The sequence below is a fragment of the Porites lutea genome, chromosome 7, assembly GCF_958299795.1.
Source record: "Porites lutea chromosome 7, jaPorLute2.1, whole genome shotgun sequence".
In the NCBI taxonomy this organism is placed as follows: domain Eukaryota; kingdom Metazoa; phylum Cnidaria; class Anthozoa; order Scleractinia; family Poritidae; genus Porites; species Porites lutea.
In genome coordinates, this window is record NC_133207.1 from 17,693,303 (window position 1) to 17,721,094 (window position 27,792).

Sequence of the window (27,792 nt, forward strand, 5' to 3'; positions counted from 1 at the left end):
GAAAGAGACCAATAACCAACCATCTTGATCTATTATGCGTGGTCAATAAAGTGATGATTACGGTTTCAAGCGAGACCAACACAAGAAACATCGAGCGGGTCGATATGAGCCAATATTGCCCGCCCGAAATTGCCCGAAATTGCCCGCTTTTTTTTTTCTAATAAGCCTAATGAATTCCTTTGCAGCACCCACACGTGGACGTCGTATTTGCCTGTTGGAATTTGCTACTGTTTTAAAACAGGAAAACGATGAGAAGAATTCCAGCAGGGAAATGCAATGGCTGCAAATGAATCCGCCCTGAGAATGTGGCTTAATTAGCCTAATTAATTCCTATTTGGCTTTTTCCCTTTTTTTCATTTTTCTAAGACAACGTTATTGAAATTAGGTGTAAACATGTGTTGTAGCAGAAAATCATAAGGCAATCTCCTTCCTTTTTCCGCCCCGCCGCCAGAGCGCCTCGGAGAGCTTGCTCGCAAGGCTAGTCAAACCCCGTTAATACGTACACCGAGGGCCCCATAAGTGGGTTGAATTTTGAGAAAATGTAAATAAGGGGCTTTTTTTCCCTGGGACAAAGCAAACTGTCCGTATGAATGAGGTGTCCGTATTAAGCGGGTTGAATTTGGAGAAAATGTAAGCGGTTTCTTTCCCCGACGGCCTGAAAAAGGTACCCCTTTTAGGGGGAGCCTTCCCATAATGTCATTTTAGGGGTTACCCCTAGGGCTCTGTGGTCATAGAAATCCAACGTGCGAGAACTAATACAGTCAAACCCCGCTTTACGGACACCCGCTTAATACGGACACCTCATTACTGATTACGGACAGTTTGCTTTCTGGAGAAGGAAACGCCTTACATTTTCTTAAAATTCAACCCGCTTGATACGGACACCCCGTTAATACGGACACCTTCTCTGGACCCCTCTGTGTCTGTACCGCGTATTTAAAACGGGGTTTGACTGTATAAGGCCCATTCTGGTCACATTTATTACTGACAATAAAATTACACCGCGAGCCAATTTTTTTGCCAGTGCTGCACTCATGATGGACCCTTTGCGTATTTTTGTCATCACTGCTGATCGAATGAACATTACTTGTTTCAGCGTGTTAGAAAACACTGTCAAACCAGGAGCCCATAGAGTGTGTCCGTATTAATGGGCTGTCCGCATTAAGAAGGGTTGAATTTAGAGATCTAGAGAAAATGTTTCTTTCCCCAGGGACAAAGCAAACTGTCCGTAATAAAGAAGTGTCCGTTTTAAGTGGGGTTTGACTGTAATTATTTTCTAACACTTCTCAGAAAAAATAAACTGTATCTACATAGTTGGCAAATGTCCAGGCCGCCCCTTTCTAATTTTTTGGATCCGCCCTTGAAGGTCTTTAAAACAATTTGTAATGGTGGCAATTAGCATCTATTATCAAACATTTTATAATTTAGCGTGCGAGTATCGAATTCTTTCGATTGATCAATGGCATCGATACCAATAGTCCCTTCCACGGTTTTCAGTCAGCTTCTTACATGGACCAGTTACAGAAAATCCTTCCACACCACTGGAAAGAGCGCCTTAAATTTAGAAAACTGCCAAGTTTGAAACTGATTTGTTAAGAAACTAACAAAGATATAGCTCTTTGGCAAAATCGTGAAATTTTACAAATCGACGTTTGTATTACTTGCCCCCCCCCCCCCCCCCCCCCATATAAACGTCTGTAAATTTAAGCAACTTTGCGGAACTTTATGTTCGTTCACTTAAGGCGTATTTGCGTAGTCCCTAGGCCTCATTATTTCGCGCGGCTAAAGCGTTTTGGGTCACGTGGTCCAAGCAATGATGTAGGTCTTTTAGTTTGACGAAAATCCTCAAAAGTGAGACAAGAGTGAGACAGCTCATGCGGTGGTTTACAAGACCAGTGTTTCAGGGTTAAAAATACACCTCTAAAAGACATAGATGGGGAGATAAGGTTTAAAAGAATACTGAATTTTCTTTCAGTAGACAAAGGAAAGCTTTTCTTTACAAAATTGTCGTTCGAGGAATTCGAAATTAACGACATTTTCATCACGGCCGGTCGAACCGCTTGGCCTGTTTTGAAACGCAGTCTGCAACGCAACCAGGCAGCGAAGTTTTTGAAGTATTTTCAGGTACATTTTGTACTCTATAGTCAATAAAATTACGTTTTTAAAAGGAAATTTATATATTTGTAAATATTTTATCTTAGACGTTTATACATTTTTGGCCTGAGCGCCCTGATTTCAGATTTGTGTTGAATAATTTTGTCATCTGCTCAGCCAATTCTATTTCTGTGTACGGATCCACGAGCCAAGTTTGTGTTACGCGAATTACTTTTAAGGAATAATTTATGGAAATTTTTCGAGAAATAATTTCTTTGTCCGTTGTTGTGTTTTCTCAGTTTCATTGATAACATTAGTTCAAAACACGACCCTGAGACAGCAGCATCCAAGTTGAACTTAATGCTTCCCACATTCAATACACGCATCACTTCTGTGAATGTCGGCGAATTTTAGAGGATTTCTACTTTTTTACAGATTTTGGGCACTTTTCGATACGCAACTAATGAGTTTATTTGAAAGTATGTTTTTCTGATTATTCAGGATTTGCCCTCTAAGTTTACTACACAGAGGGTCACTAAAGTATTGTTTTTACTTTGAAAATTCGCGGTCGTTTAAATCGGATAAGAGCTGCAAACTCCGATAGCTCAGTTAACTAGAATGATGAGATTGAAGGAGCCGAATCAATCTTCACAGGACTATGAATAACATTCTTATGACTTTCAAAGCCGGTTGGCAAAAGTCGATCCCGCAAACATCCACAAGGGTCTTTTAAAAAACCATAATTCCCTGCAGTTTACAACATGGACAGCATCTTGAATTTCAAAAAGCAACGCACGCATACGGATTCAGTTTTTGTCTAGGCATTTCCCGCCCGTTCGTCTCGGATACGTCACCGAAGTGAATTTGACCGAGAGGGACTGGGAAAATGCTGTACAGGGACTAGGCAAAAGACAAATGACTTTCAAATTTGTCATTTTTACTAATTTTAAGGCGCTCTTTTAAGTCGTGTCGACAGATATTTCTTAACTGGTCCATGTAAAAAGTTGAAAAACCGTGGAAGGTTCTATTGATCGATAGTTCTCGATTTATCGATTGGTTTTCCCGATATTGATTTTAATCGTTTGAACACCCCAGGGTTTTACTATTTTACTCACTTAGAATAATGACCGTGCTGGATACAATGTCGGGGACAAGTTGAATCATAAAACGACGCTGACTGAGATCAATCACCTGCCACAGGTACATAATCATAAACTTAGACACCCAATAATTGTTTATTGCTTGCAGTTAACGCACCTTGCCATTGTTTTAAACAGGTTATTATTTTCAATAAATGGAACAACAGGTCACTGACGTGGAACAGGAGGTCATTATTACGAATGACAATCTACTGTTCCACTTCAGTGGCCACAATGATGACTGTCTGCTTCTAAAACAATGCATAAAATGGGATAATGCCTTCACCCCTCGACCTTCTTAAAAATAATGACCGAGCGCGCAGCGCAGGGGTAATTACTTTTAAGAAAGCCTTTGGGCTCAGGCATTACCCTGTATATAAATTTTCGCACCTAATACGTGCAAGTGTGCTCTTATCAGGCTGCATGAACAAAATTTTATATTGTCGGCAGCGTTTGCTAAAATCAAACGTCAGCAATACGGTTTGAAGCGACTCTTGTGTAAAGTGAAATTTGCGGGGTACAAAGCCGATTTACCGGCTTGGTAAGTTTGCCTTCTACTCGTTTTGTTTGTTTAGTATTGACCTAGTACACGACCTACTTGCTGTCATTTATTTAGTGATTGCCTTAAAAAGGGTTGTCCACAAGTAAGGAAAAGTATCTCTTGCTGTTGGTCAGTGTCGCCCCATGTAAGGGAAGCCAGATTCAATTAAAAAAACGACTCCATTAAGTTACAGTTGTTAATTCAATAATTATTTGTGAATTTTTGGATGATTTTTCGAATGTTGTTAATCAAGAGACTATAAAGGGGACAGAGAGGGCATCCCCCATATACACCCTATTCCATAGGTAATTCGTCTCGAGTTATTTTTAGAATCGGGATAAAGTTACCTCGCCCGAGGCGTGGATGTTTCGTGGAGGTTTCGCATGACCAAACGCCGTGCAAAACATGTCGGGCGAGAGGCAATTCTCTATTTTCCAATTCCCCATAATACACTCTTTTTGCCCCCCAAATTTTGTATAAACCATTGTTTTTAAATGCTCCTGGGAGTATTGCATTTTCCCAAGAGCATTTTAAGACAATAAGTTATGCAAAATTTGGGGGGCAGACAGAGTGTATTATGGGGAATTGGAGAATAGTCAATGAAAGCGTGAAAAGATCGAAAGCATTCCTGAATATTGAAGCGAAATGAGTCGGCGCTCACCTGGGAAAAAGGAATCGCTGGACTCTTTGACAACCCGTGAAATCAGTTTAACTCGAAGTTGTCGTAACCTCAGTGCTTTAATAAAATGAGAAATTTCGCCGGTCCATTGAAACCGGTCGTTTGTACAATTTAGGGAGTTTAAGATCCAACGACGCGGACGACAACTAGAACGTCAAAAAAAACAATAAGTTTAATTAGCAAAACAACAACTTCGCACGTGCAACAAACTTTTTTGTTCATTTCTTTCCCGTTTTTGCACGACTACGACGTGAAAGTGCCTAATTTCGCGTTTTATGGAGGACGTAAATAAGCAACGACGAAATTTTATTTCTCTTTCTGAGCTTGAATATGGTCCCTTGAAATTCAGCCTACAATTGACAAAGTAAGTGGGTAGGAATAATCGTTATAAAGACTGAAAAAAAAACATCAAACCAGAAATTGCTCTCTTCAAACTGCAAATTATAAATGATCCTGAGAGAATACTCAGTGTGTTAAGGATTTCCCTGCTCTACTGTTAGCTCTATACAAGAGAGGAAGGGCGATTCTTTTTTAATTTCGGTTTCGCTGACACAGCTTTCGCAGAAATCTCGCTGTAGTCGTTTTCGTCGACAAAAGGAATAGCAAAATCGCTCTCCGCGTCTTCCCCCATTTTGTTCTGCGTCATTTCGTGAAGAACGCTTGGCTCTCAGTGTGGGTCATCCACGCGGAACACATTCGCGCTATGTGATTGGCTGTTGTCTAATCCCCCTTGAGATCTGTGGTGTTAAAAATAACTCGAGACGAATTACCTATGGGATAGGGTGTATATGGGGGATGCCCTCTCTGTCCCCTTTATAGTCTCTTGTGTTAATGTATAAAATTTAGGGGGGGGGGGGGGGGGTGGGAGCGGGGAGAGATGTTTAAAATTTTGGCAAAATGGCAAAATATTGGATTTGGAGGTTGTTAAAAATTAAAATATGAAGTGAATAATTAGTAGAAAATTACCAGATAGTCCACCACCACAACAAGGTGCCTCTGATCCCATTAGCGGACTAACTGGTTTATGTGTATACCTCTTATACCCCCCTTACCCTTTTATATACCATTTATTACGAAAAAGGTACCCTTTTCGTATGTCTTCTATTAACAAATGGTAACCCTTTCACATACCTTGTTTAGAACTTTGCATCTCTTTCAACTGCTATAAATGCGCTGTCTTTTAAATAGGAATCAATCACTCAAATAGAAAATTTTCTCGACTTTATAAAGCCATAAAATTAATCTGTTAGCCCTTTGGGCCCTTTCACAGACCCAAATGAGACATTTCCCTACCCTTTTGTATACTTCAGCGAGTAAAATCTCTAGCCTTTCATATACCTGACGCCTGAAAAAGGTACCCCTTTGGGGTGGAGCCTCCCCGTGTAAGCCATTATAGGAAGTACCCCCCCCCCCCGGGGGGGGTCTAGAAGGAGTTTTATGTCTGAGGGAGCTTATAATTGGAATAGAAAATTTAAAGCACTTCGAAACAAGATATAGTAGAAAAGGGTTTATGGCCGGGGTCAAAGGTATGTTCTGAGCATATGAATGATTGGCAATATCTCTCGCTAGGAGACCCAGAACAAAAAGTAAATCTTGAGGTTTTCTAGTGCCTTAACGTTTACTTATGTTCGCGTGACATGTCACGTGATTAAAAATTGGAACTGAAGGAAATTGGCGAATTGGTGGTGAATTTACTTTGTTTGGATCAACAAATTGACATTTCTGAAAGAGGATAAACATAATTATCTAACTTTCTTCGTTTGAAATGAATGTACGCGAAGTTTAAAATTAAAGTTTTAAATACACCTTTTGCTGTTCGTTACGAGAAAATAGGCAAACATTTGCGTGAAAAGGCGACCAATAGTGCGAAGAAACATTCATTAGCGCGAAAATACGAACATTTGCGCATAAATCAGATTCAATTAAGATTTTTGAATTTTAATCAACATTCAATAACACTTTCGGGTGTTCATATGCGTCATTCGGCATACAAAAGAGAAAAATATACTTTCGTTAACGCCAACATCAAAGTCATTAACACCATCTTGAAAGTCAATAGGGACAACTGACAAACATTAAAGTGCAAACACTATTCATTAACATTTTTATGACGCTGTTTGCAATTCAATAGCATTCCTGGACAACCTTAAGATGGATAAGACTACGCTACGCTACGCGGTCGTCGGATTTTGTTAATTACTCGTAAGATTACCGACCGAAATGGACTCCACTCAGTCCTGTTACCAGTTAATCATAAGTATAACAAAATTTGTGATATAATAGGCTATTTTTTTAATCAAAACACAGAAGTTCGAAATTTTGTTTTGCTAGCATTGAAAAAAAAAAAACCATTTATAAAGCGCGCGCGTGATGGCGTGTACTGTCCAATTACTTAGGCATGACGCGTACTGTCCTATTAAACTGTCCAATTAAGGCTGAAATCAGGGCAGTTGATAGCCAATCAGATTTGACAATTTTGTTATAGTTATGATCAACGTCTTAATTTTACTTTTCGTTATTTTCCTCACTTATACTGTGCTCACATGGTGGGTGGCTCTTCCTAAAATGTTCAGCGACTGGTTTAGGATTTAATAGAGCCGAAACCAATTGTGGATTGCACGCGTTTTAGGCATCCTACTGAAGAACAGTTGCGACACGTAGATATATATTTTTTAGCAGCTGCTATAATTTGTAGTGCATGGCTTTCCATACAAATTCTTGTAAATTCTAAAATTTTGAAACTGTCGTTAAGTCTTTCCTTGACGCATTTAAGGGCTCAAATCCTTTGCTTTGTAGCTTAATAGTTTCCAATTTATATTTTTTTCAGAAAAGCCGTTATGCGGAAATTATTCGACATTAGATTCTCATACAAACACTGTAATTTCTCACGTGTTTGCCTACTCGTCAAGATGGCGTCGAAAACCGTGACAAGGTCTATGCTTAAAGAAATATTTCATGACAGTTTTGAAAATTTCGAAATTACATGGATTTGTATGGAAAACCATGCAAGCGTGACTGGATGGCAAAAGTTGTTTTTCTCATACAAATGCTTCTGACTTTCGGCGGCCGTTGCAATCGCTACTTTTGAGATACACAGCTGAAAATTCTCAGGTTACCTACTTTCAATATGCTCTTTCAGCTTGTGCTAACAAAATTTTTCAAAAGTGAACTGTTTTCGTGTTTACCGAAAGCTGATCACGTGATCGAGTCATGCAAAGAGTCTATTCCGGGTGCGTTGCCAGTGAGGTGAGTCGTGTTAGCCTAGTGTCACGCAACAAGGGTTTAAACTGATACTAGACGCTTAAACTTTTCTGAATCCCAATTTTTAGCCAATTTTAATTTATTGACCATCCTAGAGTGCAAAGGAATATCCTGAGGATAATAGTCAGTGCTAAACCTGTTGTTACTTACATGTACTTTACTAAGTGGTTTAGCCAAGTAAATGTAAAAAGTACAGCACACTCTTGCATCTTTCAGGAAAAATGAAATAGCAACGAATTGTTAAGTGGGAGGATAAACAATAACACTGATAAGGAAAGCTGCCGGTATTTGTCAGAAAAGTGTTTGATTTTGATTTCTCAATATTACAAGCCCATCAGGTTTTGCACCCCAGTCCCACTACCACTCACTACTCACCACCCCCAACCCCCCCCCCCCCCCCCCCCATCGAACGCACTCTCCTAATTTGCAATTATTTCTAGTCACTACTTCAAATGCCTGTTTCTAACTCCATTTCCGATTCCGGGGAAAGCCGACCCGCTGATTTACCAGCGAAGCAGAAAACTATGAGATACGCTATACAAATTGACCACTCCAGAAAATACCATAACATACCATAATACTCTTTGCTTGTCACCCCAAAATTTTGCGTTCGATTGGGAAATCCGGATTTAGATTTTGAGGTTACAAACAAAGAGTATTATGGTATGTTATGGTATTTTCTGGAGTGATCAATTCTTCTCATGAAACGAACACAAAAGATCAGTTTTCAACTAATGAAAAAATTGCACGCCATCGTACACTACACTTAATTGCCACAGATTGTCCCTGCCATTCATTGTTTAAGGAGTCTGTCCCAAACTTTGTGTAAGTACAACTCTGCTTTAAGGACGAATTTCCCTTGCTTCAGTTGCTGGTGAGCCGTTTAAGAATATTCTAATTTACTTGTCTTTTTTAAACTCTCTTATTGTTCCCTCGTTTTGCATAACATGTTACTGAAACGTTTAAGTATACACTATAGGAGAAAGAAATGTAATCAAAAACATTTTTTCAATTGCTGGTTGGGACTTATAATTGGATGCATTTTTTTTGTCTACAGGTAGACGGGCCTATAACTGTGGGGAATGGGGGCGGGCGGGGTCTTATAAATGGCGGAGTCTATATAAGTGGCAGTTTACAGTTATGTGTAATTTTTCATCAGCTGGCTAAATGACTGATTTATTGATAAATGCTGACTGACTACTGACAGAATGAATGCTCGTATGAATTATTGCTCGTATTTTTCCTCGCCCCCGCGGGGCTCGGAAAAATACTGCGCAACTCGCAAAATATCCGCACGTATTATATGCTAAACCATCGAATAAGGTACGAGCAATGAGCAAAATGTCCGCTCGTATTATATGCTAAACCATCGAATAAGAGGTTTATTATTCCACTACAAAAAAAAAGATTATCTGGCAATTGGCTTCTATTTTTTGGTAAGAGTATTCAGAGACATCCTGATTCTGTTTGTGAGAATGACGTTAACAATTAGCAAAATGTTCGCGCGTATTATATGCCAAACCATTGAATGAGAGGTTAATTATTTTACTGCAAAAGAAAAATGGTATTTTGGCTTCTATTTTCTAATGAGAGTATCCAAAACATCCTGATTCTGTCAGCCACAGTTGCTCCTTTTGCATCCGCCGGTATTCGCCCTGTTGTAAACCGGTTAAATCAGGACACTACGGTGTATTACGGCCTCGTATTTTGCTTGTTCTCTTGACCTTATATGGTAAAATGACATGATAGTGGAATAATAAGCATCCGTATTAAGCTGTTGTCCGTATAGCGGGTTTTGACTGTAAATACAAAACGGTGAATGCAAAACTGAAACTTTACACCACAGGTAGCCCAGGCTCGAAATATAAGCATCGGCGAACATTGGCATTGTTGTGTAACATTCGAAATACATGTATACGGATTTGTATGGGAAACAAACCTATCGTTTATGTAACCTACGAAAATGAAAGTATTTCAATAAAAAAACAGCTTACCTTACATAAATCCTTATATTTCCAATGTTACGCAACAACGCCGATGTTCGCCGATGCTCATATTTCAAGCTTGGGCTACCTGTGTTTTTCACTAACTCACCTACTCGAAACTTACTGACTGAATCAGTGACTAAATGGCATTTCTTAGGCCTAGGGCAAACTGACGTCGAATCTAAGTCGCGTCGAATAAATTGAAAATAGGTTGGACAAAGAGTCGACTTAATTCCAGCGTGGTAACAAAAGTCGAACCTGCGTCGATCCTATTTCACAAGTTACACTTCATTAAAACACGTGAATAAGGGTACGTGTCCCCATGCTATTCACTCGATGCGCGGCTAGTTACCGCTAGGACTTGCTGGCGAAATCAGTACCGAAGTACAGTGCTCGTCGGTCCTTTCTTTGCTAATTGATTGCCAAAAACAGAAAGGGACCGGAAGACTTGCATTATGCAACTCTTTTACCGGCTATCCATCCCTCAACGTCCTCGTTTTCTTGAACACCGAGCATTTATTGCAAATCGCATCTCAAGCAGTTATATTTAGTGTTCATGAAACACGAAAAGCACATTTCCATCACGCTGTGCGATATCAGCAATGACTTTCGATAGCTCACCAATCCCGGTCGTGAAATTGACCACTCCAGAAAATACCATAACATACTATAATGCTCTTTGTTTGTCACCCCAAATTTTGCATAAGCATTGTTTTTAGTTTCTCTTGGGGCCATTTTAAGTCCCAAGAGAAACTGAAAACAATGCTAATGAAAAATTTTGGAGTGACAAACAAAGAGCATTGTGGTATGTTATGGTATTTCTGGAGTGGTCAATTGTCTTTGTACAGCGCATGCTCTTCAAGGGGGGAATTAACGTTTGGCAGATGGGGGAGTCGGTATCGGTGACGTTTGCGCAGTCCATCACATTTGAATCAATTATTTTGTAATTTGCATGATTTATGAATTGAGTTCAGCGCGTGTTTGTAACCAATTAATTTGAGCCGAACTTAATTGCGGAGAACGTCGAACCGTTCATGCGCCCACTTCAAAATGAATAGGGTCGACGAATTAAGTTCGAGTAAGATTCGACGTTTTCCCCAAGCCTTAGGCCCGGTTCAGACGCCGTACTATTCGTGAGCCGAACCTAATACATTGAATTAAGTACATGAAAAGTTCGGCGTCTGAATCAATTAGGAACGCCTGTTTCAATTTGGAACGGCTCAGCCGTTCTTTCCGCCTAGCCCGGCCGGAAATTTCGCCTTTGGATCGACTATGGAACGCCTTTGATTCAGACGCCGAACTTTTCATGCACCGAACCTAATGCATAAATTCTTACAACGTATTTTGTAAGCAGTTTGACTGAAATGAGCATTTTTCTCCCTCTGAATTTAGTTCGGCTGGAATTAAGATCGGCGTCTGAATCAATTCAGCCGGTCAAAATAATTTGGGTCGGCCTTAATTCGAATAAGGTTCGGCTCATGAAAAGTACGGCGTCTGAACCGGGCCTTGGATTCCTAATCAGTACAAAATGACAACTGACCTACTCAGTCGTTAGATACAATATTGCTTCATAGAACTAACCAGTGATTTTACTTTGTCCTTCTGTTGCTGATATTATCAGGAGTTTTTTATGAGCGGATGTTACGACAAAGCCAGAACTGAAGTAGAAATAATGTGGACAAATCAACATGGGACCGGCCAAGCGGCGGATCACTATGTAGATTCACAAGTCATCTTACAATACATGTGTCAGCCGTTCCCTGATGGAGAAAAGCCTTTAACTAACGTCCACTCACAGTTTCAATTCCACACTATTCGAAATGGCCAGACGAATCACCAACCACCGTTTTCTTACGGGAATCAAGAGAGTTCTATAAAAAACTTAAAGCTCTACGGAATACATGAACCGCACAATTTCTACCAGTCGTATAACCGCCGTGAGCGAAACAAAGGTATATAAATTGTTTGTACAATTACAAAACCCGGAAAATGACTAGTCAGACTGTCTTTTTATTGTCCTAGGCATAACTTGTATGTAAAGTCTCCTGGACTTGAATTCCTAAGAGCCTTAGAAATACGAGAAAGACAATTTCTTCCTTGGCTTGTTAACGTTCAACAGTAAAACGAGAAATAAGGCATTTTCAAGTGGTTTTCTTGCAAAGAAATTTACTAAAAGGCGTTTCTTTCTTTGGGGGGTTATAAGGCTATATGTTCTCACTATATCAGATAGTTTTTATGCCCGGATAGGGCCCCAAATCATCATTTTTGTGATCAATTATCTCACTGTTTAAGTTATACCACAACAATTATTCACCTCCGTTTCGTCCTTGGCTTGTTAACGTTCAACAGTAAAACGAGAAATAAGGCATTTTCAAGTCGTTTTCGTGCAAATTGTGATCAATTATCTCACCGTTTAAGTTATACCACAACAATTATTCACCTCGGTTTCACCTTTAGTGAACAAGCGAACACACCGTGAGAACAATATCGTACCTTTCTGTCTCAGCCCGGATCGGGGTGATTGATCAGGAACAACCAACGTCAATTTTCCGAAAATATCTGTTCGGAAGACGATTTCAGATCTAGAATTTTCGGAACATTTGTTGTAAAATTTCTTGCTTAATTGCCTGCCTCTCCTAAGATTTTCGAACACCTAAAAAATGGTATAATTGCCCATTTTAACGGATTTTTACCCTAAAAAGGTCACCAAGAATTTTCAGGAGCCATTTTTCTGGCTGAAATTTTCGGAAAGGTATAAGTTTTGATCCCTACAATTTTGGTATCACTAGACTTTCAGCTGGAAAATCCGAACAGGTGAAAACTTTTTAGGGGATAAAAATATGCCTATATCTACCGTTTAAATACTAAAATACGTTTAACAATGCTACGTGTAAGTGGTTTTGAACAATATTCTCGTTGGGTGCCACTGATTTCCGGATCTGAAAAATTACAGTAATAACATTTCCGTACCGAGCTATACATAGCTACGGCACTAGAAACTCAAAAACAGGCAAACAAAACTGATGAATATTATCCTTGTTGGTCTGATTGACATTCATCTTCTATCACATGGTGACATTTACTCGTTACATCGAGGTAAAGTTTACGTTTCTGCTTGTGTTCGGTTATAAGGAGGATTTCGTTAATGGAGGTTCGTTAAATCAACCAACGATGGTTTCCACCTAAATACATTGAAAACACTTTTTAGGCTATTCAGAGTACTTTTAGATATCTAGAAATGCATTCTAAGCGGCGCTACAAAATTTGTATCTGTTCGTTCATCCTTGGTAAACTTGAGTCTTTTCGAAATTACAAGGGCTTAGAGCAATTTTTTTTAATCCGAAATTTTAAGTTCCCTTTCTTCTACGAAAAATAACCTAACTTAGGAAATAATATATAGATTTAGCCAGGGCTGAAGCGAAGCTCTGGTTAATAATACTTGTAAACGAAAAAAATTAAATCGTGTGATGCTAAACGGGGAGGGCAATGAAAATGGCATGAAGATCAATAGATCTAATTAGCAAAAAAACAAATTGCACGTGCAACACACTTTTTTTTCTAATTAGCAAAAAAAAAAAAAATTTGCACGTGCAGCACTCTTTTTGTCTTTCTTTAACGTTCAATGAGGGACAAAAGTGTTGGCACACTTCCGTAAAATGGCCCCTTTTTGCATAGTGGATATACTTATCCCATTCCCCTGTCTACCCCAACCCCTTCCCCCCCAAAATCAATGTTGAATTTTGGACCCTCAAGTCTTTTTTTTACTTCAGACAACATTGATTCGGGGGGTGAGGGGATTTACGGCGTTTAAAAAGAATGAAATAATAGATGAATTAAATGTTTACTAAAAGCACCCGTTTTAAACAAGTGTGTCAACTACTTTTGTCCCTGATTGTTGTTTTGCACAACTAAGTACAACGCTGTTTTGTAGGACTAAAACGTCAAACTTCCTAGTTACACATTATTTTTATAGAGGAAATGTGCTTACCCACTATTTTTTCTCCTGTGTTCATGTTCGCTTTTATTTTTCACTGCCGCTCATTTTCACCTTGCTGGCCGCTAGCATTTCTCTTTGTCTCACAGCCACTTTGAGTACTCATGTTTTTCTTCCTATAAAATTCGTCTCTTTTGTTTTCAATCACTCGCTCTAGCTCTTTCTCTGTTATCCACGTGAGTGTAAACATGAAAATGACACGACTTTGTTGTTGTTTTTTCTTTCTAAAAGTCCGGTCTGCCATGCGATTTCTTTCCAAATAAAACCTTGAGTTGTGCATTTGGGTTGCCATACCTGTTGATTGAATTATTTACATTGGCATGCCTGTGGTGCGGACGGACGGTCGGGCGGGCGGTCGGTCGGTGTACGGTCACGTGACTACCAAATTTTCTCGGATGGGTAGTTTACCACATTTTTTTACCCATGGTGCTCCGCTGCGCGCGCTTCGCGCGCGAGAGCTCCGCTAAAATGTGAAAATTAAAGTTCAGAAAACCCGTAGGGAATTTATAAGATATGCTTCGAAAATTGTACATAGATGGAACGGTCATCATGAAATTTTCAGCCGTCCTCTGAAGTAATAGAAACTTCTAGGCAATATTCGCTTTTCCGAACAGATATTTTACTGAGGAAACATTCCTTGGGTACGCCTGGCAGGATTCAGTCTGTTGGACTCGCTAGCCGTTGTGTTTCGTTCCCTCCTCACGGATAAATTCTAATTCATTTTGCTCGTCTCGTAGCTTCATTCACTTTTTGAGGCAACTAAACCGATTAGAAAAATTGTCGGATGGCGCTTCGGAACAAATTATCTGTTCGAATCGTGAGAAGATGTCGTCGATTGTGTTTGTGACAAAATATCCACAGCGATTGCCAGTGGGATCAACAGCAGTTAAACGACAGCGCTGCGAGACACATAAAAGAACATTATATACCCCTCGATAATCCTCATAAAACGTTTGCTACCTGATGAATACTTCCTGAAATACTTAACTTTACACCTTACATGTCAACCAAATGCGTAACTTACCTTTGCAGTAAAGAACTTCCCTTCGCACTCGCGACCGATTTTCTATTTCAACCCCATCACCAACACGCACGTACAACGAATGTCAAAGAACGAGTTCGCAGATTCATCTCTTCCCTTGGGCCACTATATTTTCATTTCGCTCTTCAGTCGGGTGCTACGCAGCGGGGCCTGAGAACTGCTAACACACATCAAAACATCTAAACAGATAACCGTCAGATATAGGTAGCCGCCCTGTGCAGGCAGAAAATAACGGCTTATTTGGGAAATTATAAACTGTTTGCTTCTTTATCTTGGAAAGTAAAGACATTTTTTCTGTTTAACAGGTTTGTTTACCGCTGACCGAAAACTTCAAAAAGATTCGGCAATCTACACACGGCAAAATAATGGCGGAACAAGGTATGGATATGAGGTTCCTGAGGAGCGTGATTACTACCCATACTGGGGCCCTAGCCCTTGGAGGGACATTGCCATTATGGTCAGCGATAAGAAGACCTTGGATTTAATGAAGAAACATGTCAACAGTCCCGATTATGGCTACAAATGTGAGTGCATGCCAGTCGCTAGTTAACACGTTAAGTAAATGTAGCATACAGTAAAATCCCGGGAGTAGGAACCTGCATTTTTCCAAGTTAGCTTAAACAGGTTCTTACATAAATGGTAATTAGCAGAAATGTAGTTAGTTTCTTTATAGATTTTTATTTTGTGAAGAAAAAGATGCATGGTAGCTATGAACAAGTACTTACAAATTAGTGGTATTCAGCTTATTCCATAAAATCTGCCGGCAAACAAACTTAGTACTTAAGTAAAAATGAATAGGAGAAGAAGGACTGAAGCACTGACCCCATGAATTTTTGAAGTCCTTTTGCCCAAACGTACAGAATTTCTTTCATAGATTTTAGAAACGAAAACCTGTCATGTTTCAAATTTAGGCTAAACAGGTTAGGGACTGCCTAACTGACAAATTTTACCCTAACAGGTTCTTAAAAACCATGCTTTAAAAAAATGAAAAAGGCTGCGTTGCTTTTGACCAATCTAAATCCGCATTTCGTAATAAAAACTTCTATTTATCATTCCATTTATAATCTTAGATTGTAATCTAAACGATCCACCTTCACGCTTGAATCATTCAGATTGGAATCGCTGCATGGTTTTGGATTTTTGTTCCATTAAACAAAACTGCTTTTCCATCGCAAGAATGTGCTCGTACATCAAGTAATTGATACATATGGCGGGTCAAGGTCAATGCAGGCAAAATTTATTTATATTCCTCCTCTCTCTTATGCCGCTTAAAGATTGTAGTATATTAAGCTCAATTTGCACTGTAACTCTAGACCCGCAAAGAAGCGAAGACACTCGCAAATATGTCTAATACCGTATTTCTGCATGTTTAAGACGCAACTCGCACCGTTTTTTAGGCTATGTAGTTGTCTTTTGAGTTTGTTTGGTTCATATTTCAGATAATTTATTTTATTATATGGCTGAGTCTGTTTTCGCCATGCGATTGGTCAATTTGCGGTCCGTAACTTGCTATACGGACCAAAATTTTTAAAGAAAATGCTCATTTCGAAGCTCTAAATCTCTTTACCTCGGAAAAGAGGTGTAAATAAAGTTATAAGACTTTTGTCAACCTTGAGGACTTGGATGTTGGTTTTGGCCTTCATCATGTGTTTATTTGTGAACAAAGGCGATGAAGAAACTAACTCGTAATCTTATCGAAGAGGATTCTAGTCAGTGTCAAAATTTTATCGCAGTACACAGTTAAGAAGACGAAAATCGACTGGCAGAGATTCGAGATGTTTTGCCTAAGAGAAATGAGTAATTCCTTCGACAAATATGAAAACAAACATACCTGCACCCGATCATCTTGACAAGCTTCTTTGCCATTTGCAGTGTTTTTTCAAAGACCAGCGAAAGAAAGATAGAAGCGAGTTCGAGCCAGACACAATGCCCAGCTTTCAAAAGACTCCTGCGTCACACTAACGAATGAATACTTACAGTGCTCTTAGTTTTGACCAAATAAACTTTAAAATATCTCTGTAAACCCTGACGACTGGGATTTTCCAAATTTTAACCTAGCTTTGTTTTAATGAGAACGAAGCTAATGTAGAAACTGAATCGCAACTTTACCGAGGAAGAGAATTTTAGTCAGTGTTTGAAAATTTTAACGCAGATCACAATTGAAAAGGAGAATGAACTGGCAGAAAGAGAGGTTTTCCCAAAAAGCAATTAACGAGCGAATCCTTCGACAATGACAACAAACTTACCTTGAAAAGCTTCTTTGCCTTTTGCAGTGTTTTCTTTACAAGGACAAACGGAGGAAAGATGGAAACGACTTCTAGACAGACAGTCTCCGGTTTCCAAAATACTCCAGCGTTTATACGTTTAACATTAAGAGCTAAGACTTACAGTACTCTCAGTTTTGACGGAATAGACGTTTTCAACATGGCGAATTTGTTTTTACTTTCTCGGAAAGCCTTTGTTATGTGCTATTGTTTTCGTGCGCCAATAAAAACGTTTTTTTATGACGCCTGTCAAATGAATGTCAAATCGTGTGTTTTGCTCTTGTTTCCGGTCCCCCAAACAGGAAGTAGCCATATAATAAATATCTTATTAGCCCCTTTTTTTCGGTCCGTACTGTAAATTACGGATCTTCGTTTTTTTCCATCGATTTATGGCCCGCGCGCTTCGCGCTTGGGCCATAAATCGATGGAAGAAAACTCGGTCCGTAATTGACAGTACGGACCGAAAACTCGGCTAATAAGAGGTATAAACTGACCAGCCCTAGAATGAACCGCTTTAAGTTCATACGAAGGCCGAATTCAATAACTGCCCCAGCGAGAGGTTGACCACAGTACCAAGGTTTTTCGTTGCCGACCATGTTTGACCATGGTTGGCGATGGTGTGACCGTGGTGTGTGACCATGATGTGTTATCAGCTTGTGATTATGGTACGTTGCCAACAGGTGCACCCAGTGCCGGTTTCCTCCTAAATGCACTGAAAAGTGGCTATCCAGAGTACTTTTAGATGTCTAGAAATGTATTCTAAGTGGTGCTGTAAAATTTCTATCTGTTCGGTCACGCTAGGGGAACTTAGGACTTTTCGAAATTATAAGCCTAGGGCTACAGTGTTATTTCCCCGAAAGTTTTAGATGCAATTGAACGTTTTACGAAAGTGAGAATTTTTCTTATTCCTCTTTCCATCACATTTTTAAAAATTAGCCTATCATAGAGAGTGAAATATAAAAAATTAAACTTCAGGAAATCATAGGGAATTTTTTAGATAAGCTTCGAGGTGAGTACCTGAATGGAACGCTCATCTAGAAATTATTAGCCGTATTCAAGCAATAGAAAATTCTAGACAATACTCACTTCTCTGAACAGATATATTTCAGAAAACCGAGTCATTGGGTACCCCTGATTGCTAACTCATAGAAAAACCTAAAATGTAGTGGCCAACTGATCCTTAAGGCAAAGCGATGAACTGAAGTAGACAAAAGAATGAAACAAAAAATGAATTTATATTTAAACAAATTTGCCTAATATTTCTGTTTGAAAACAAACCTTCTTCAAAGGCTAAGAGAAAAGTGAAGATACAATTAAGAGTTCGTTACAAATAACAGTTTGAAAATATGACAATAAAAACAAAAGGATTGTTATTGGTGTTGGAGACTGAGTAGGGAGTTAACGCAACGACGACGGTGACGGCAACGAGAACGGCAAAAAAGCAGTAGGTTTAGACAAGCAAAACAACAACTTTGCACGTGCATTACGCTTTTTTGTACATTTTTCTGTCGTCGTTGCACGACAACAGCGTGAAACTGCCTAATTTCACGTTTTGTCGAGGACCGAAACAAAAGACAACAACTTTCTTTCTTTATTTCTAAGGCCGAGCTCCATAACTAGGAAAATTAAATCTATCCATCCGAGAAATTTTGATTGTGACGTACGGGCCAGTCCGCTCTTACAACTCTGGGAGTAGGGATAAAAAAAACCATTTGGGTAAGGAAAGGAATCCCAGACATGTACGTTGCGTTTCGTTTTTGCGCAAAATCAACCATTTTATGGGCAAGTGTGGGTAAAAATTTAGATTGTAATATCTGGTGTTCGGAATTACATTAATTTGTAAGGCTTTAGTTTTTGATTGGTCACGCTTTGGTCACACTCCAACCCCTCTTTTTTCCTCCCTCTTTGCGTGGTCAAAATTTTGACTGGTGAATTCATGCGTGAAGTTATTCCGCATCTAGGAATTTGTTTGCTAACAGACTTGCCGACAACTAAGGGCCTGTTTATATGGGGTGGGGGATTCCGGTCTAGTGGGGTTGGTTTCTTTTGTTTTCACGCTCTGGAGGACATAAAACAAAAGAAACCTACCCCACTAGACCGGGGTCCCCCACTCCATGTAAACAGGGTCTAAAGCCGTCTTTTCATTTCAATCAGTTAAGGTGGCCCGTGACTAGTACATTTCAGTGTGAGTATTGTCAATGTTTTACATTCAAAAGATGCGATAAATTCAAACTAAAATGTACTAGTCATGGAGGTATGTATAGTGCGCATTATTTTGGAAAAATTAGCATAACGTAAAAACAGTTAATGTTGTAACGCAGATTTTTGACAGGTTCATAGGATAGGTTTGTCTTGAAATTTTAAGATGTTGCAGTAAATCAATCTCAATGACAGTTTTAGACCTTATTTTATACATTATGAAGATTATGTGAAGAGATTTTAAAAAAATTCGTTCTAGTCGTTTCAGAGATATACAAAAAAGCGCTAAAAGTCCAAAGTTTGAATGAAGTTGCACTTAGACAGGTGGTGATCGAGAAAACGGGTTAGTTTTTAAGATCGCAAGAACGAAAATACACCAAAATTTTCGGAGCATCAAAATATTATATTAAGCAGCATTCTGACGCTACTTAAGAATGATTTGAGACATTTGTAACGTTTTTATTAAATAATCTATCACGGCTATTGAAAATTTAAGCTTTTAAATATATTTTCGTTTTAGTTCAATTCAAACATACAGAATTTTTTACTTCTTACGGAGATTGTTTGCTTCACACCAAACTTTAAGTTCCTAGTGTTGGATTTTCAGAAGTTGGTCTAGATCACACAAAATTCGACTTTTCTCAATTTCATTTTTTTTTGTTTATTGTTGTCATAGTAATATCGATTTTACTTAAAACTACATTTTGGCAAATTTCAATCCATAGCCAATTACTGGTGAAAATTTTATAGCGATCGGACAAGGAAAAACCACTTTTTAGGCGATTGAAAAATATCGGTGTAGCCTCCTCTGAAAAACTGTATCGAAACACCTTAAATCGCGTTTATCAGCAGGAGCGTTTTAACCGAAGCTAATATTGTGAAAAGCGACCTTAGAGTCAGCTTGAATGCCGGCGGGTTTCCTTGCTTTCTCTCTAATAGCGTAGGTTATGCAGTGCATGAAACATCGTAAACTTTGACTAAGCAAATCTTTCTGTTGCTCTGTCGAGTATCACTTTTAGAGGCTTTGAAGGCCATGAATATTGAGTATTTAGTTCCTGTGTTTTATGTCTTTGTAGATGTTTTGTGACAGGATTTGATCACAGATGCAGTTTATCATTAAATAGTTTTCTTTTACCTCGGTTAAAGCTTCATCGTAACCAATAACCATTTTATTGCCTTCAAATAACCTTAGTTCCTTTGGTTTTTTCCGAAATGCGTGGGGGATCGTCGTTTATAATGATGATGATGATGATGATGATGATGATAATGAAATTGCATTTCACAGATTTCTGCATCATGCCAACCAAACTACCAGGACATGGCGATTGTCCAAAAAAGAATGATGGCCAACCAGGGGAAAAGTGTGTCGCTAAATACCTCACTGCGGAGGATTGTAAGAGTCAAGGTGGAAAGTGGACAAGGTTCATCACCAACGTTATTGAGAAAACTGCTGGGGTCCTGAGCACTTGTCATCAAATCGGAGATATGCAATTGAAGAGAGGCGTTCCGTATGAGCCACACAAGGTTTCACAAGGAGCAGATGAACTAGAACAGTATGTTCTTATTCAGAAACCGCCTGATGTTGTGTACGCACCTCCTACTTACATCAACCACAATGGAGTAACCACGGAGGGGAAGTTTTCATCATACAAGTGGAAAGTTCCTTGCTTTCCTTCCAACGTGACTCAACGCTGCGTGTTGCGTATAAGGTAAGATAACAGAGACCGTTAAAATCAGACTTTTCGTGGGAAACCGCAAACCTAAGAATATCATGTGACCACGGTCTTGCGGTCGTGTTTGGCTTGTGCAGTTCACGTTTGATTGGCAAGAAAGGGCTTCCAGCGGTACGTGACTTCCAGCAAGGTTTTTTGCCACTAAAAATTCTACAGCCCCACGTTCAAAGGCACGAAGTAGCTTTCTATATCCACCTGTGATGTGCTAGTTAGTGAAGATTACGGTCTGATAACTTGAATTCCCTCACGTACAACCCAGGAAAGGGGCAAAGTCCGACACTTGCACGTGCAAACTGTCCATCTTATCCAGACTGGCTTTTCACAGTAATAATAGTAACTTGAACGTATGAAGACATCTTTAGTTTTGTAACTAGTTCCTAAGCAAAGGTTCTTTTCTTTTAAGAAGCAATAACTTATAACCCTTTTAGAAGTAAGTCGTCAGACTTAAAGACTGTTTCTTTAAAGTAGAATCGCACGTGACAACGTCGTGAATAATGATGATGCAACCATCTACAACAATGATGAAAATCGTGACATTTCTACGTTATTATATTCGCTCTTCGACAAGCTTCATTATTTTAAGATATCATGAAGAAACCTTGAAACCTTCGAGTCTTCCCTCTAAGCAACGTTTGGTGAGTTGATATTCATAGTACGTTAACAATTTGCTTATTTTGCACCAGATGTCTGAAGGAAAGACAAAAAGTGAATCGGTAGTATAAGGAACGAATCAGTTATGCGCAGAGGTTCTCGTTTTCAATAATGTATAGCGATACCCAAATTTGCGCGAAACATAGCCTTGATTTAGGATTAAAACAGTAGATTGCCGATCACCCAAGCATTCAAAATAGCTCGCGTAAAACGTGCTATGTTTTAAAACGGCTGCTGGTCAGCGATCATTCCAGTACAGAGTTGTCAGTCTGTGGAACAGCTTTGATAAAGATCTCAAATTAAGTGAGAATTTCATAGGGATTTTAAACAGAAACTGAGGCAATTATGGTTACATAAATTTCTTTATCCCGCGAGCGTTGTGTAGGTTTTAACTTTTTATTGTATCATAGGAATTTAAAAAAGGGAAACTTAGGTAATTTTTTTTCTTTCTTTTAGGTAGATATTTTATATATATATATCCTTGATAATGAATTATAGCTTTGTCTTGTATCACTGAAAAGCCCCGCAGGGGAGTGTACAATAAACTTCTTACTCTTATTCTCTTACTCTACTGAAAATCCGACACTAGGAACGTATACCTCCGTGAGCAGTAAAATATTCTGTCCGTTTGAATTCAAGCAAAACGCAAAGATCCAGGTATATATAATCATGTCTGAAACTTTCATTAAGATTGATTTACTGTAACACCTTGAAATTTCAAGACAAACCTAGCCTACGAACCGGACAAAATCCGCGTTACAATTCTTCCTAATTAATACCCACCATATACATACCTCCACAGCTAGTACATTTCAATGTGAATATTGATAATGTTTTACATTCAAAATATGCAATAAAATTATTAATAAAATTCGGATTTTATCGATTTCAAAGTTTTTTTGATATCAATTTTACTAAAACTGCATTTTGACAAACTTCAATTCATAGTTAATCAATGGGGAAAATTCTGTGGCGATCGAACAAGGATAAAGTCACTTTAAGGTGATTGAAAAGCATCGGTATGGTCTCCCAAAAACTGTATCGAAACACCTTAAAACCCTGAGTCTCCCGGGCCCTAATTCGAGTCGAATGCGAGACTGGCACGCTAAAAGCCACGAGTCGAAACAAGCACTCTAAAGCCATGAAACGGGACAAGAGCCCTGCGGAACAAGGTCAGTACACGAGTATATGCTTCGTTCTTTCTTCAATCCATAAAGCGAGACAAAAGCGCTGCAAAGCAAGAACGGCACACATTTACATATCTCGTTCTTTGAACCACGAATCAGAATAAGAGCCTAGCAAATGGGTGTATACGCCTCCCTCTTTGGGCTATGAAGGGAACAACAGAGCTAAGGGAGAAGCCTCTACGCGCACGGGCAAGAACCCGTTACCTGCGAAACAAAGACCACCAAAGTTAACTCATGTGGCTGCCATATGTTTTTATCAAAGGTTAGCAGAATGAGGAATACATTACATTTGGAGCGCGCTTGTTTTGGTTTATGGCTAAAAGCTGGGTGAAAAAAAAAAAAAAAACCCGGGGCCTAGGAGGTCTGAAATGCAGTCAGAACGCAAAGAAAAAACAAGAAGACGCTAAAGGTAAGCTTCACGCTTTATTCAATGCACATTTTGCTGATTTGGTGAGCAAAGAATATTTCCCATACAACGTCTTATAATCTTCTTGTTGTGTGAATAAGTAATTAGCTTAGTAGGGTAGTGTTGTTCTCGAGTTCTTGGCATCCGAAGAGGCCCGAAACGCAATCGACAAAAATAAACATAAGAAAGTACAAGATGTACTAAGTCTCTCACGAATAGAAAATGTACTAGTTTTCCATCGGAATCTATTCGTTTCCAATGGATCCAATGGACTCCATCGGAACGACTTTCTACCCCCTCATCCAACATAAGTGAAAGTCTCTCACGAATAGAAAATGAACTTTTCCATTAGGTAGGTAGTTAGGTAGGTAGGTAGCAACTTTATTTAATGAGGGTAACACATGACAGTAAACACTGATGAACTAGTGGCCCTCAATCGTAATTGTAATATTTAGAACTAATAAAAATAGACACCACGAATTAAAATTTAAAAATGCTAAAAGATACAATCTTAAATTACGATATTAATAACTACTAAGATAAACAAAGCGAATTTAAAAATACTATAAGATAAGAAAAAGTGATATGTTCATTAGAATTTAAAAATATGAAACATACACATAAGAACTAGGCTAAAACAAGAGCATTCTTAAACGCGCCAGCGGTGTCCTTCTTTCGCATATCAAGAGGAATCCTATTCCATAGCTTAGCTCCACTAACTTTAAAAGTACGTCCCCCTTCCGTTTCTCTATTATAAAAAGGACGTACCAAATTAAACCTTCCATAACGGCTAGCTTTGCTGTCGCTCCTGAGATCTGAGTTTCTAGGTAATAGTTTCGTTACATAGTCTGGGCAGTCATCTTCGTTTCGTATGCGCCTAAATATTGAACTACACTGTTGAATATTTACTTCCTCCTTAAACGGCAGCCAATCAAACCGTCTAAAAGGTCTTTACTCCTATCTCTTAAATTTGCATCTAAAATTACGCGAGCAGCCCGCTTTTGCAGTTTAATACACGTTCCACATTCTCTTCCGTTGCCGCCGGGTCCATGCGTAAGATCCATACAACAATATGGGCTTAATCAATGCATTAAAAAGCAGCTTGCGCCCTGCAAGTAGCAAATTACGCTTAATCTTTTTAAGTACAGAAATCCTTTGTGCCATTTTCTTGCAAAGTTCATCAATATGTTCAATAAAATTTAGGTGGCTGTCTAATGTTACCCCACGTAGCTTCTGTGAGAGCCTTGTTTGAGAGACTTTGAGAGTCTTGTTTGAAATTTTCTTCTCCAAGCGCTTACTAGTTACAAGCAGAGTTTTTGTCTTGAAAGAGGGTCTGAATGGGGAGGTCCACTTGTCGGTTGTCGGTTAAAATTCAGTAACTTTGTCGGTAGTCGGTTAAAATTTTCGATCTTTGTCGGTAGTCGGTTAAAATTTTCGATCTTTGTCGGTAGTCGGTTAAACTTTTCGATTTTCGTCGGTTGTCGGAAAATCTCAGTTAATAAGTAAAAACGCTTGTTAATTATTAATATTTTTATGTATTACACCCACTTTTCAAGACTTTGAACCCTAAGGAAATAGTAAAACTTATAAGAATGTATCATTTGATTGCACCTAAACCGTTCATTAACTCTTGTTTGTTTATGCAACATGATCTTTTATTTCCATTTTTTGCCAAATGAATATAGTACTGATAAAATCACCAAAGCTTTTATTGTAAATGCGAACTTGGTTTCCCTGTCGACTACAGGGCACAGTAAAAAGTAATTAATTAATTAATTAATTAATGGACTCTAGCCTTTTGGATACTTAAATTATTTTTAGTGAAAAACTGCAAGGGGAGACAGGCTGCACATCTATCCCTCTTATGTTTTCGCTCTAACAAGTATGTCCTTTGCCAAAAACTTTCCTTTCTCAAAGAAATAGCACTTTATGTGGTTCTTTTAAATTTTTCCAAGGTAGTGGTTGGTTTTGTATGAGATTCCACTTTTTCATTAAAGCCTCTTTTTTAATAGACACTAAGGGCTGGTATTGTGCCACGAAAGGCAATATTTCTTTTTCTTCCTTGTTGTTTTGCTTCAGGAGAGCTGCCTTCCTTTCTGTTAGTTTTACTTCTAATAGCAATTTTGCTTTCAAAATTGTGTGTGGCTACCCTCTGTCCATCAAGCGCTTTTGAAATCTGAAATACTTCCTCAGAGGAGTTAGTTCGTAGGATTTTCAAGGCTTCTCGTTCGTCAAACAGGCGCTTTAACAACTGGTGGATGACAAGAGGTGAAAATGTATATACTGTAAGGTTTCCGTTTGAAATGCGTCACGTCAAGGATAGCTTTTTCTCATTTTTCGCTGAATGTTGTGCCTTGGTATACAACCGTTTCTAAAAAGAATGTCTCATTTTCCGATCTTTCGGCCATCTTATGAGTCATAAATTTAAAGAGGTTACTACCTAAAGGCTAGAAAACAAATGCAAAAATACTCTTTTTTCTGGAAACAAATATTGATAATATCAGCCCATGTCGGTAGTCGGTTAATATTGTTCCTGTCGGTAGTTGGTAATTTTTTACTCATTTTGTCGGTAGTCAGTAATATTTTTTGCCCTTTGTCGCTAGTCGGTTAACCCCATTCACACCCTCTTGAAAGTATTTAGCATCATCCTATTTTCAGATGTCCAATCAGCTATGCTGTTTATGTCTTTCTGCAGTCGCTGCTGTACTGTAGGTAGATCTGAAACTGCAGCAGAGGCACTTAACGTAGTATCTGATTTGCATAGATGTCAACAATTGACCGGGAAACTGCAAGAGGAAGATCGTTTACAAAAAAAATAAGCAATACGGCCCCAGGACCGATCCCTGGGGAACACCATGTGTTATTAACCTGTGTTCAGACTGCACCCCGTCCATAACAACTGATTGTCTCCTATCATTTAATAATTGGAATCTATTTGTGCCCAATGGATCTCCTACACTTGGTAGGACGTTTCACCACTACACTTCCGGTTTTCTGATGGAAAGCAAGGGGATACGACTGGAGTCTAGTAAACAGTATTGGACCACCCTCAGAAAGTTCGAAAAAGAAGAAGCTCGCCAGAAAGTTGGAAAAACGACCCTTAAAGGAACCAAAGTCTCGTTTGTTCTGGCTTCATTTTAACTCCATGAAAAAGATACCAAAAATTAGCTGGATATCAAATAGCTCTCGTTATTTGTAATTTAGCTAAAATACTCTAGAATAAAACGGCCAAGAATTTAGATTTAAGCACCGTAAACTATTTTATCCTGGTTTAAGAAACAGATGCCACGCGGAAATCACCATTCAATGTGTAAACAGAAGCCCATCCTATTTGATTTTCGTGACGGCGCATTAACAAACCTGTCCTGATTCAAACTTCATTTCTAGGTGGGGACGGGGGGGCACCTAACAAGAACAGGGAGTGTGTAAGTATGTTCATGTACACACAGTGGAGACATGTAATAGGTGAATGTGGAAATGCGGTACCTGGAATCCGGAATCCATGGCGTGGAATCCAGGATCCAAGACTGTCTTAGATTCCCTCATAGTGGATAAGCGACTGAGATGGATCTAACATTATCCGTGGATTTTGTCAGTGTGAGAGAGACACCTTTATTTTATTAGAGGGTTAAGGGTGGTCCTTGCAGGTACTAGAAGGCTACCATCGATGTAACCTGATTGCTTATCTATAATATTGTTTACATAAAATATGTGTTCATTCGAAGAAAAAGAGAATTTCATTTCTTTTCGTAGATATAACATCACCACTGACGATGTTCCACGCGAATTCGATGCCAAAGATAATTCAAAGTAAGTTCAAATAAAATTAGAGTTTGTATTATATCGTTGTTTCAAGACGTTTGTATTAATTACGCAGATTTCTATTAAAAAGCTACCCTCCTTGATTACGATTATGATTATGATTATGAAATATGATTATGATTAGGACAAAGATTAGGGAGAATGCAGCCTCAGCTCACCATGCAGTTATAAAAAGAGGCAGGACATCTATTGTTTATTGGTGGATGGTCTGATGCCCACCCCTTCCATAGCGTCATGTAGCAGCTGCCTGGAAGAAAAGTCACCAATGGTGCGTTTCCCTGACCCCAAACAATACTAAAACAATTGGAAGAATGACATGTCATTGTTTCCCGAGACCAATTAGGAGAGACCTTCCGAACAGCTCCTTTGCTACCCCTTCCATAGCGAACAAACCACCCTGGACTAGCTTGTATTTTTAATCTCAATCCTATATTGTATGTTGCAGAGTGAAGGGTAACCCGAAAACTAAAGCTGTTGACAGACATACAGATCTTCAGCTCGCTTTGAACACCGCACAGCTTGGACGAACATTTCAAGACAGAACTCACGTGTTCCTGCTCAAACCAAGGACCTTTCTTCCTGATAAATATCAGCATTCCACCATAAAATATATCTTTGGGATGGGAAAGCGAGGAAACATTGTACAGGCTTATCCCGCCATGGAATATCGCTTCTTTCCTGAAATCCTTGAAGTTACAACAGATGATATCGTGTGTTTTGTCTGGTCTGGTAAGAATATAATTCTTAGTTGACAGTAAAACATTTTTATTTGGAAATGGTCAAAAAACCGAATCT

At 38.9% G+C, this 27,792-nt stretch overlaps 1 protein-coding gene across 1 annotated transcript in view; it reads left to right on the forward strand.

Moving 5' to 3' along the window:
* The window catches only part of LOC140944940 (protein DD3-3-like), a 58,034-nt gene that overhangs the window by 767 nt on the left and 29,475 nt on the right, over nucleotides 1-27,792 (forward strand). The window contains exons 2-7 of the mRNA XM_073394048.1: nucleotides 3,214-3,294; nucleotides 11,321-11,651; nucleotides 15,041-15,259; nucleotides 20,484-20,907; nucleotides 26,929-26,985; nucleotides 27,443-27,726. Coding sequence (XP_073250149.1) covers nucleotides 3,214-3,294; nucleotides 11,321-11,651; nucleotides 15,041-15,259; nucleotides 20,484-20,907; nucleotides 26,929-26,985; nucleotides 27,443-27,726 — 1,396 coding nt within the window. The remainder of the gene's footprint in view (nucleotides 1-3,213; nucleotides 3,295-11,320; nucleotides 11,652-15,040; nucleotides 15,260-20,483; nucleotides 20,908-26,928; nucleotides 26,986-27,442; nucleotides 27,727-27,792) is intronic.